The sequence below is a fragment of the Oncorhynchus keta genome, chromosome 21, assembly GCF_023373465.1.
Source record: "Oncorhynchus keta strain PuntledgeMale-10-30-2019 chromosome 21, Oket_V2, whole genome shotgun sequence".
NCBI classification, from domain to species: Eukaryota; Metazoa; Chordata; class Actinopteri; order Salmoniformes; family Salmonidae; genus Oncorhynchus; species Oncorhynchus keta.
Window position 1 is genome coordinate 29830310 of NC_068441.1, and position 12704 is coordinate 29843013.

The 12704-nt window shown below is 41.3% G+C and overlaps 1 protein-coding gene across 5 annotated transcripts in view; it reads left to right on the top strand.

The window, feature by feature from the left end:
* Window positions 1-89: 89 nt before the first annotated feature.
* The window catches only part of LOC118400432 (engulfment and cell motility protein 2), a 39486-nt gene continuing 26871 nt past the window's right edge, over window positions 90-12704 (top strand). For 2 of the 5 annotated variants that reach the window (XM_035797296.2, XM_035797297.2), the window contains exons 1-6: window positions 90-221; window positions 1618-1688; window positions 6299-6399; window positions 7079-7119; window positions 12340-12412; window positions 12570-12620. In XM_035797296.2, the coding sequence (XP_035653189.1) occupies window positions 6322-6399; window positions 7079-7119; window positions 12340-12412; window positions 12570-12620 (243 nt within the window). In that variant the 5' untranslated portion in view covers window positions 90-221; window positions 1618-1688; window positions 6299-6321. Of the gene's footprint in view, window positions 222-1617; window positions 1689-6298; window positions 6400-7078; window positions 7120-7870; window positions 8024-12339; window positions 12413-12569; window positions 12621-12704 lie in introns of those variants that run through there. The other 3 variants (XM_035797294.2, XM_035797295.2, XM_035797298.1) reach the window with 2 other exon arrangements.

Here is a 12704-nt window from a genome sequence, read left to right on the forward strand (position 1 = left end):
ATGTCAATTGACTCACATTACGAGTTATATTAAATGTTTACATGTATTTCGCTGCACATGCACTGATTTAAAAATCGAAGTGTATATAAGACTGGAGTCTTGTGCAGCGCCGTGGACACAGACCGTGTGTCCCGCCTATGAGGCGTGGTGATGTATCATCTTACCACAGATGCTCCATTGGTGGAAGTATTAAACGGCGGCGATCAGGTCCAAGCCATGGGGTAAGTAAATACCGTTACAACGAACGATTTACTATGAGTAAATTAACAATTAGTATAAATTATCATTTGGTGGTTAAATTGTAACTTTCGCGCGCCTGCAAACCAATAAGCCCACCGGCAATAGCCTGCTGAAAGATGTTTGCGAAGGAACAAATCTCTCGCTGAAGGAATATCGCGTGAAGGCTTTTTTTCAGTGTAGCGATTCCCTCTTGAGACGGATACGTTCTGTAAATGTAATACATGTTCCAAGTAATTCAATTGCCGGGGATTCCAGTTTGTAAATATGAATGCCCTTAAATTCAACGTTTTCAATTGACTACTGGTAACAATTTAATTTAGGCTCGGTGTTTCGCCCCAAAATTAGTAACGATTTACATGGTTTGCGCGATGCGGCTCATTTGCAGCCCACTGCCTTCGTGGCTAGCTAATTACGAATGGTCACTCACTGTATGTGATATCATGGTTTATAAAATGGGTACTAATATATATTAAACAATTGTCCATGCTTGCCATGGTTTCTAAAAAATATAGCGTTGACAGCAGGAATGCCTTTTTAAAGCCAGCTCAATCCAATTAATCAAGTTACAGCCAGTCACTATGCATCCTGGCTGCAGCTCAGTCTGTCTTGAGTAACAGTGGTGGTGGAGAGCAGTCAATAACATTGTTACAAATGTATCCAGCTGCCTTGTGACATCTATGAGAGACGGAGACTCTGTCCCCGTCATTCTACAGAAGGTTCAGTATCTGTCCTGCGAGCTGGATACATTTTGTGACACAGTAGCCTATTAGATCAACCTACCTACCTGTCATAATAGAATGTCAAGGTGCCAGGATCATGCATGTGATTGCGTCCTGAAAACAAAGGATGAAAGACATTACTGTACTATTGTCACTCGGGCATTGCAGTGGTAGGTAGGTGGGCTATGGGGTCTTTAGGATCAGTTATTTGGAGTCTCACATACCTTTCCAAGATTAGGTAGGTCAGTGGTTGCTAGAGTAGCTGAGCTTCGAAGCAGTAGTACTGTCCCTTATTCTCAGCCAGGATGCTGTTGGAAATTCTTATTTTAGCTTGCAGTTTTTCCATTCCCACATCAATATGAAATGCAAGACAATCCCTACCTGGCTATAAAATAATACATTAAAAAACTCAAACAATATCAGTTGAAAGCGTTCTCCGAGATTGTTTTCAATCTGCTATGTAACTGAAGCAGCTTTAGATTAAAAGTCTGTATGAAAGCAGGTTGTCAGTATTTGATTTGTTATTAACATCAAGAAAAGACTGAAGGGAACTTCTCAAAGAAGACATTTACAGGGGTGCTCAACATAAACCTCAGGGGGTGAATATTTGACTGTACTACAGTTCCTCTGACGGTTATTTGCCCGTCTGACTTTGCAGGGGAGCTGATGCCATGTTCTGAACTGTGAGACTGCGAGAGCGAGTGAGGTGCCCACTCAACGCTCCAACAGGTGAGGTCCGGTCGCCATATCTCGTTAAGACCCAGGATCAGGGAACAGAAACAATGTACCAATTTAATGGTTTTAAGTGATTAGCAACACAGAGTTGAGATTTGCCTTTTAGCATTAAAAAAAGAGCCCTGGCTGAGATTGCTCTTCAAATATGTGGGGGAAAGTTGTTCTAGGCAGGAACAGCAGTATTTGTTGTTGTTGTTGTGAATTCATGTTGAACAAGATGGCTGCTGAGACTGCTGAGCCTGAGACTGCATAGTCGTCGTTATAGGGAGAGGGGAAATCCTGCTAAATTAAGAATGGCTCTCTCAGGCTTACTGGGCATCTGTTTTCAATTCTCTCTGTAATTGCCCGGGCATATAGGTCCTGACTTGTACTGACTGTCTGATCCCCCCCCCAACCTAGACACACACTGTCTCTGTCAACCTCTTAGCCCTTTCCTTCATGGACTCTGGTTTCTTAGTGGCGCTTAGTGGGTTTTCACACAATTGTGGTCGGGAGCACTTGGCCCTCTGTCAACTAATGGAATTCACAGTTGATATTCTGTCGGTGTCCTTACTATGCTGGACTTGTGTTTCATGCCATTATTGTTCACCATGAGAATATTGACTCGGCTTCTAATTCTTTTCCTCATTTCAAATTCAATTATGATCTAGTGGTCTGACTTTTGCTACACTTGATTCAAGAATTTGAAAGACCCTCATTTAACGATTTTTGTAGAGATATTCCGTGACCTGACAAAATGAACACCGTTCTTGCAAGTTCATGGTATCAAAAATCAGTTCACAAAGTGGAGCTGACAGCAACTGTACAGGTCTGTGCTGCTCTTCAAACTGTCATTATGGAGGTTACTCTGTGGAGGCTGCAGTCAGTGGCTTTGGGACTGGGAATTGTCCCAAATGACACCTTATTCCCTATATAGTGCACTACTATTTTTTATTTAACCTTTATTTTACTAGGCAAGTCAGTTAAGAACAAATTCTTATTTTCAATGACTGCCTAGGAACAGTGGGTTAACTGCCTGTTCAGGGGCAGAACGACAGATTTGTACCATGTCAGCTCGGGGATTTGAACTTGCAACCTTCCGGTTACTAGTCCAACGCTCTAACCACTAGTCTACCCTGCCACCACTATTGACCTGAGCCCTATAGGCCCTGGTTAAAAGTAATGCACTACATAGGGAATAGGGTGTGATTTCAGACTGGGAATGAACTTCTCTCATTTATACCCCCAGACAATGGCAGCATTGTGGCCCAGTTGATATATCATGGCAGGAGTTCCTGTGTAGCAATGTTAAAGGTAGACTCAGCGATATTACATAGATGCAGAAAGTAAATAGAATAGTGGGTTGATTTCCGCAGAAACTAAAACCGTTCTAGTGCGAGGCTCAACTTTTCCTCTGTTTTGGTGCCCATGCACATATGCAGGTACTGTATGTGACTGTTAGGGCCAAATCTTGCATCTCGCTCATCTCAATATCTGCGCTGCTGCTTGTGGCAACGTCATTTCGCTGAGTTTACCTTGCATTTATCCATTACATTTAGAGCCGGGATGATACCAGTATCACCATACTCGTTAATATCGTGTCAAGGAAACAAAACACAAGGCGGATTTAACTTCTCTAGGAAAACAACCCTAGTGTTGGAAACTAACATCATGTTGTCATCCAGAGTCACATGTATTATCCAAGCTATAGCACACAATATTTGACATAGGCCTACAGCTGATTTTTAAAGGACCAAAGAGTTTGGTCTACATGGTGTTTTCATTTTTGCCATTGAAAAAAATATTGTGATACTGGTATCATCCTGGCCCTAATTACGTGTGCCATGTGTCTATTTTCATGTTGATGTTTGCCTCAAATGCAGTGACAGCATGGAAAGAAAAAGATGTTAGTTGAAATAAAACATTTTAAATTACTTTTAAGGAATTAAACCCTCAAACAATCCCCAACACTGTTTATGTGTTCATATAAAACTGTTTGTGTAATTCCATGCAGCAGTGGAGCATAGACTACTAGCATAAGCTTTTTGTGTAGTAGAGTCAGAGTCTCTGAATGTACACTGTTGATGAGCTATCCTGCCCCGGCCAGTCTTGTACTCAATTCTTAGTATTTCTCTGCAGCTTTTTCACAGCCTGTTTAGGAGTGGCTTTGTTGCACAATGCCCCATTATTCACTCAAAGGCAAGTCTCATTCCTGATTGTGGTTTGACTTGTTCTCATTTTGCAAAATTCTCCTATCCCCTTGAGTTGCTTAACTTGGAGAGACTCATGTATGGATATTATTGCCAGATATGAGAGCAGAAGTAATACTTTATTCAAAGGCAATATAGAATTGGACCCAGCTTGTTATTAGAGGTGTTACGAATGGGATTCCATTTTCCTCAAAGTTAACAAGTGTTGCACAGACCACTTCAGTTGATCATTAGGCAACTATTGCAGAATAATAATCACAGATTATGATTTCTGAATTGAACTGCATTTGCAGTTCAGGATTTTTTCAGTAGGATCAATCGATAATAAAACTGGTGCTTGAATTTATTAGTTCACAGAACCTGTAATTACCCTGAGATTGTATCTGCTTTGAAAATATCCCTCTTGAAAACTGTCTAGAAAACAGCAAGAGAACCAAGCCAAACAAACAGGGACACTTTTAACCACGGCCATGACAACCCACCAACAGGCTTCCCAGCCAGAGTGGGGCCCCCGGAGACAGAGGGAATTCTGGGAGAAGGATTGTTCACTGATGTCTTTGGATGCCTTCCAGTCATTGTGCATTTGGCAAAAGACAGTGTACAGACATTTCCCCAAACAAAACAGTTTTTAGAACCTCCTTCTCTCCTCCCACCGCCCAACACTCAACAAAAAGTGTTGGTTCGGAGAGTGCAGACATCTGTACCGTGCAGTGAACAGCCCTGCTTGATTATGCGTTGTGTGGTTCCCCAGTAAAATGGAACTGATTTCTACTCCTTTGATGCGCACTCATCTGTCATCGCACTGCCTGACGACAGCCAAGCGCAGAGCAAAGATTCCCTGTGGATTTAGAATAGGGAGGCTAGCAGGGATAAACCTGAGCTCTGTGGTGCTGTTGTATCTGCAGTATATTTCGGGGCTGTTCTATCTGCAGTAGATCAGGGTGCTGTTGTATCTGCAGTAGATTGGAGAGCTGTGGTGCTGTTGCATCTGCAGTATATTTCGGGGCTGTTGTATCTGCAGTAGATCAGGGTGCTGTTGTATCTGCAGTAGATCGGGGAGCTGTGGTGCTGTTGCATCTGCAGTAGATCGGGGAGCTGTGGTGCTGTTGTATCTGCAGTAGATTGGAGAGCTGTGGTGCTGTTGTATCTGCAGTAGATCGGGGAGCTGTGGTAAACTAACCCAGCCCACTTACAGGTGCTAGGACTCCTGAGTGGGAGGACTGAGCCCGTCAGAGATATGGATATGTGAAACCTGCTGTTTCTAACTACCCCAGATACCGTGCGTGTATGTGTGTGCCTGCATGCAAATCTTCTGTACAGAAATGTGCAGAAAGAATCTTGAAAGGTTCTGTAGGCGTCTGAATACAATGTTGATGAATGAAAACGTTTCTGTCGGCAACAACAGAGAATTTGACCGTATAGTGGAGTAAACACAGACAGACAACATTGTGTATTTAAACAGCAAGACATTGTTTTTCTTTGTCAAATGGTCATCTGGTTTTAGTGCTAGACTATTTCTGTCAGGGACACAGCTGAAGTTAAGTTCAGGTTACATATGCATAATATCAGCCTGTTTTCCACTTGGTGGTCCAGGGCTTTGATGTTAAACCCCTGGCCACTGATATTTAGAGGATGTCCACATAAAAGCCCTTGTCTCCTCGTTGATGGCCCAGACCACCATACATCAGGCTATTAAAATGGCTCTTAGTTAAAGGCAAACAAAGTGTGTAGCTACTAGCTACTTCAGGTATTATATCTGAGGATTTAATTACACTGATAGATGCTACGACAAGCCACTACAGCCGTAAAAGCAGTCCTGGTCCCATCCTTCTACCCTAGCTCACTCTCATTAAAGTTTTGTATTGTCATGTGGGGAAGGACAAACGGGACTGTAATGAAACCAAATTGAATGGATGCTGTTTGGCAATGAAGAGAAGTGTATTCGTCTGACCTTGTGCCACTAGTAAGGAACCATTTTGATACCATGAACTGGTGTTTTAAGCCACATTCGCGCCAACAGAATGAGTGATTTAACTATGAAGTTTAAAAATGGCTGTGAAACGTTAATGCCAACATAATGTGGTCATGTTGAAATATCTAATAATGTAACATGGTGGCGGAAGTGGGATCATATCTAATAATGTAACATGGTGGCGGAAGTGGGATCATATCTAATAATGTAACATGGTGGCGGAAGTGGGATCATATCTAATAATGTAACATGGTGGCGGAAGTGGGATCATATCTAATAATGTAACATGGTGGCGGAAGTGGGATCATATCTAATAATGTAACATGGTGGCGGAAGTGGGATCATATCTAATAATGTAACATGGTGGCGGAAGTGGGATCATATCTAATGATGTAACAGTAATAAGGTGCTGTTTCTTCTTCTCTGTGATGTCTGTCCTCTAGTGGTGTGTGAGAAGACAGCAGCCATGCCACCCCCCTCTGACATCGTCAAGGTGGCCATCGAGTGGCCCGGTGCCAACGCCCAGCTCATGGAGATTGACCAGGTCAGTGTCCAGTCTAAAAACACCACTCGACGACAAGACATACCAACATGAACATCAGCCGTGCACAAAAGATCGCCTGCTGGGTATCGACGAACGTTGGCGATTCAACATGTAGAATCCTAGAGAAATGAACAGAAAATGACAGCCTCTGTGGTCAGAGGCCATAGGGCAGCCAGGCACTGTGCAGTGCTGATGTTTAGGTTGGTCTGTTTTGTCTTTAACAGCATCAATCCTCCACTCCATCTTCTCAACCAAACTTTTTATAGAAGTCTGTTTTCCCTGTGCCAGATACTTCAAATACAAGAGACTCCACATTAAATAATTGAAGGGAAAAGAAAGCTACAGTATGTTTTTTTTTCTTCTGCTCAGACAAGTATAAACTACATCACTGAGATTTTGTTCGTGAGTCTAGCTCTAGCACATATCTTATTTCTCTGTATTTTGCTGGCAACACAATACAGTGGATTTGATTTTGTCCAACACAATTTCAACAGCGCCTACCCACCAACAAATCCATCAACGTTTATTTTCCTCTGATGAAAGCCAAGCAAAGCAAGGAGTGAGAACCATTGTTAAACTTATAAAAGGGTATTTTCTGACCAATCAGCAACTTTCCTGTGATTCCAGTGGCAGTGCAGAGTTTGACAGTTTTTCTTTTTGTCTGTCGTCTGTTTTGCAGAAGAAGCCCCTGTCGTCTATCATACGGGAGGTGTGTGATGGGTAAGCACCAGCTCCACACCCAGCTGTTTCTGCTCTCGCTGGAGCTAATGGCGTAACAATGTTGTGTGTGTGTGTGTGTGTGTGTGTGTGTGTGTGTGTGTGTGTGTGTGTGTGTGTGTGTGTGTGTGTGTGTGTGTGTGTGTGTGTGTGTGTGTGTGTGTGTGTGTGTGTGTGATATGAACACACACCCTGCGCTCACTTGCGTAAGACTAGTGGTAGCGAGATGGACTCAGCGGGAGCCGCATGTATAGCAGGTCCATAATAAGAACACGCAGAGAAATGTTAGTATGAGCCATTACACATGGACTGGATCACACATGTTCTTCATTACAATGCCAGATTTCTTATTATATCATTAAAGTGGAACTGACAGCATTTTATTTATTTCAAATCTGTTCATATCATTCATATCCCCAGGAAGAATATGACACATTTTTGTCACACTTAGATGGCGAGCACTTAGATATGGTCATTTTCACATCATAAATTCATAAAATGTTTGGGAATGACATATAGTAAGGCATTTGTGAAAATGTTATAGCTACATAGAGTGGGAAAGTGGCGGTGTGTTTGGACAATTAATACACTGTAGTCATTAAACCTAATAAAAACATCTGTCCTGTCCAGAGGACCAGAGTCTACACAGACCGTGTGACATAGTCAATCAGAGCTACAGTAGGCCTATATGCAAATAAACAATTTTCCAGATGGTCTGCCATCATTCACATTGAACTGGATTGTGTGTTTACAGGCAGTAGCAACAGCGTGACTTTAGATCATTAGAAAGCATTCGCCAAAAGCCACAAAATACACCTGAATGGATTTCTGCAAATATGTAAATACCACGGGAGTCCTCTTACATTTGGGAACTTGACAAACCTGTTGATCAAACAACCAAGAAAAGGTAGGCTATCTCTCCCTCAGTTGCCTATGCACATCAGCAAGATCAACAACTAATGCTAAACTAAAATCTATCGAGGGAACATTAGATAAACCCTCTCAAACGTTTTCAGCTAGTTGGCCGATAAACGATGGGGAATAGTATTCTGCTCGTCTTTCTGCAGTTTGCCTGCCAATGCATGCTTGTTCCAACCCATGTTTTGACAACTGAATGGGAACTTGCCTGTTTGATCGACAACTAAGAGATACAGTATGCTATCCACAGCTAGCTAGAAAAGCAATTCACATTTCTTGCTAGCTAACCAAATGACATATGCAGCATTTCTAGCCATAGCCAACGAAAAACAGTTCCTTCAGAAAGTATTCATGCCCCTTGACTTATTCCACATGTAGTTGTTACAGCCTGAATCCATCTACACACAATACCCTATAATGACAAAGTGAAAACATGTTTAAAGAAAATGTTTTCAAAGTTATTGAAAAGGAAATACAGAAATGTCTAAGTATTCACACCCTGAGTCAATACATGTTAGAATCAACTTTGGCAGCGATTACAGCTTTGAGTCTTTGTGGATAAGTCTCTATAAGCTTTGCATACCTGGATTGTACAATATTTGCACACTTAAAATAATTCTTCAAGCTCTGTGAAGTTGGTTGTTGATCTTCGCTAGACAGCCATTTTCAAGTCTTTCCATAGAATTTAAAGCTAATTTAAGTCAAAACTGTAACTAGGCTACTCATGAACATGCAATGTTGTCTTGGTAAACAACTCCAGTGTATATTTGGCCATTTGTTTTAGGTTATTGTCTTGCTTGAAGGTGAATTTGTTGAAAAGCAGACTGAACCAGGTTTGCCTCTAGGATTTTGCCTGTGCATAGCTTATCTCTGTTGCATTTCTTTTTATCATATAAACTCCCTAGTCCATGCCGATGACAAGCATACCCATAACATGATGCAGCCACCACCATGTTTGAAAATATGAAGAGTGGTACTCAGTGATGTGTTGTGTTGGATTTGCCCTGAACATAATGAATTGTATTCAGGACATACATTTCATGTCTTTGCCTATTATTATTCTTTTTTGGCAGTTTTATTTTAGTGCCTTATTGCAAACATGATGCACATTTTGGAATATGTTTTATTCTGTACAGGCTTCCTCCTTTTAACTCTGTCATTTAGGTTGGTATTGTGGAGCAACTACAATGTTGTTGATCCATCCTCAGTTTTCTCCTATCACTGCCATTAAACTCTGTAATGTTTTAAAGTCACCATTGGCCTCATGGTGAATTCCCTGAGCGGTTTCCTTCCTCTCTGGCAACTGAGTTAGGAAGGATGTTTGTAGTGGCTATGTATATTTATACACCACCCAAAGTGTAATTAGTAACTTCACCATGCTCAAAGGGATAGTCAATGTCTGCTTTTTAAAAAACCTATCTACCAATAGGTGCCCTTCTTTGCGAGGCATTGGAAAACCGCCCTGGTCTTTGGTTGAATCTGTTTGAAATTCACTGCTGGACTGAGGGACCTTAAAATTATCTGTATGTGTGGGGTACAGAGATGAGGCAGTCATTCAGAAATCATGTTAAACACTATTGCACACAGAGTGAGTCCGTGCCACTTATTGTGTCTTTTTAAACAAATGTATACTCCTGAACTTATTTAGGCTTGCCACAACAAAGGGGTTGAATACTTTTCATTTTTAATTAATTTGTAAAATTGTCTAAAAACATAATTCCACTTTGGCTTTATGGGGTATTGTGTGTAAGCTAGTGATACATAATCTCTATTTTAAATTCAGGCTGTAACACAACAAAATGTCAACGGTTGTGAATACTTTCACATGGCACTGGATATACAGTACTAGTCAAAAGTTTGGACACACCTACTCATTCCAGGATTTTCCTTTTATTTGTAATATTTCTACATTGTAGAATAATAGTGAAGACATGAAACCTATGGAATCATGTAGTAACAAAGTGTTAAACAAATAAAACTATTTTTTATGTTTTAGATTCTTCAAAGTAGCCACTCTGCCTTGATAACAGCTTTGCACACTCTTGGCTTTCTCTCAACCAGCTTCACCTAGAATGCTTTCCCAACAGTCTTGAAGGAGTTCCCACATATGCTGAGCACTTGTTGGCTGCTTTTCCTTCACTCTGCGGTCCAACTCATCCCAATCCATCTCAATGGAGTTAAGGTTGGATGATTGTGGAGGCCAGGTCATCTGATGCAGCACTCCATCACTCTCCTCCTTGGTCAAAAAGCCCTTACACAGCCTGTATGTGTGTTGGGTCATTGTCCTGTTGAAAACCAAATGATAGTCCCACTAAGCGCAAACCAGACGGGATGGCGTATCGCTTCAGAATGCTGTGGTAGCCATGCTGGTTAAGTGTGCCTTGAATTCTAAATTAATCACTGCCATTGTCACCAATCACTGACATTGGCCCACACAAGTTTCTTCTTATGGGTGTCCTCCAGTAGTGGTTTCATTGCAGCGATTCAATCATGAAGGCCCGATTCACTCAGTCTCCTCTGAACAGTTGATGTTGAGGTGTCTGTTACTTGAACTCTGTGAAGCATTTATCTGGGCTGCAATTTCTGAGACTGGTAACTCTAATGAACTTATCCCCTGCAGCAGAGTTAACTCTGGGTCTTCCTTTCCTGTGGCGGTCCTCATGAGAGCCAGTTTCATCATGGCGCTTGATGATTTTTGCGACTGCTCTTGAAGAAACTTTCAAAGTTCTTGACATTTTCCGCATTGACTGACCTTCATGTCTTAAAGTAATGATGGACTGTCGTTTCTCTTTGCTTATTTGAGCTGTTCTTGCCATAATATGGACTTGGTCTTTTACCAAATAGGGCTATCTTCTGTAAACCACCCCTACCTTGTCACAACACAACTGATTGGCTGAAACGCATTAAGAAGGAAAGAAATTACACAAATGAACTTTTAAGAAGGCACACCTGTTAATTGAAATGCATTCCAGGTGACTACCTCATGAAGCTGGTTGAGAGAATGCTAAGAGTGTGAAAAGCTGTCATCAAGGCAACGTGTGGCTACTTTGAAGAATATTGTTTGGTTACTACATGATTCCATATGTGTTATTACATAGTTTAGATGTCTTCACTATTATTCTACAAAGTAGAAAATAGTCTATAAAGTAAAACCCTTGAATGAGTAGGTGTGTCAACTTTGACTGGTACTGTATATTATCCTGTGTAGAAATGGAACAGTTTGGAGTAACTAACTACCTATTGGCATACTGCTGAAGGTTCTGCACACAATAACAAATCCCATTTTGAATGCCTTCTACAGTCTTGCTCCATCATACCAATTGATTCTAGTGATGCTATACTGATTCACTATGCTACGTTATCGTACAAGTTCAGAATGATTTTACATTAGATGTAGATATTTATTCAATAAAATACCAGACAGTTCAGCGTAATCCCCAGATACACATAAATGCTCTGGTACTCCACCCTTTCAGAGCTTACTCATATACCACTGCCAATAAACAGACACAACCTTTAGCCAATACTCAGGCTTCACTCACTAAGTCCAAGGTATGCCACACAAGAATATGTCCCAAATGGCACCCTATTCCCTAAATATCTATGGAATTGGGTGCCATTTGGGATACATCCAAGGTGACCTTAATCTGCTTCTAGGCCAGACCCAGTCTAAGTAAGTGGAACCGTGTGCTTAGGGGTTAAATTTGTTTTGCTATGTTGATATTTGGCTAATGGAGTTAGGATTATATTCATCCATTTCATAAACATTTAGATTTCTTTCCCTCTTTCTCCCTATTTGTCTGAATGTTCATTTATCGCTTTCTCTTTCTGAATCGTTCTCCCCGAGTTCCTCCTCTCATTGTCTTTCCATTTCCTTTGTCTTCTAATCTACCTTGTCTGTCCATCATGAATACTGAGACTTTTGCTAACTCCCTACTTCTCCTTTCTCGCTCTCTCTTCTCTGCTTCCTCCCTCTCACATCTGAATGCATTAGATTTTTTTCTAACACTTAACGCCCACTGAATATCTCCTTGTACAATGTTCTCCATCTGATCTTCTGGCAAATAGAAATGCTGGAGCCTCCGATAATCACTTTTGTTAACCTTATGCACATGGTATGTATTTTCTGTAGGGTGGAAAAACAAACGCACATCATTATAGTAATAGGTCTTATTGAGAAATGTATGGGTTTAGCTTCTGTCTGCCTCATGTTTAGGGAGGTCAGTGCGTTCTGGTATTAAGTGGAAAATTGGTGAATTCGGTCACCTACTTTTCAATAGATGTTGTGCGTGTGTGTGTCCACAGCTGGTCTCTGTCTGGCTCGGAACAGTTTGCCCTGCGTTATGCTGACGGTCCTCAGCTCTACATTACTGAGCAGGTGAGCCTCAGCGCCATGGCAGAATAAAGTGCTGTTTACAATTCTTCACAATACACCACATGGTTCCTTAGTATGTTACTATTTCTATGTGATATTACCAATGACTCTAGAGAAGTGCTGTGGTAGTAGCAATGTTCACCATTTTCTTTCTTTCCAGAGCCGTAGTGAAATCAAGAATGGAACCATCCTTCGATTAGCCATATCTCCTGTGAGACACTCTCTTCTTGTATATGGAGTTATTTAATCCCCCCCCAAATAAATTATATTTGATTAATTCTATATAATGACGGCT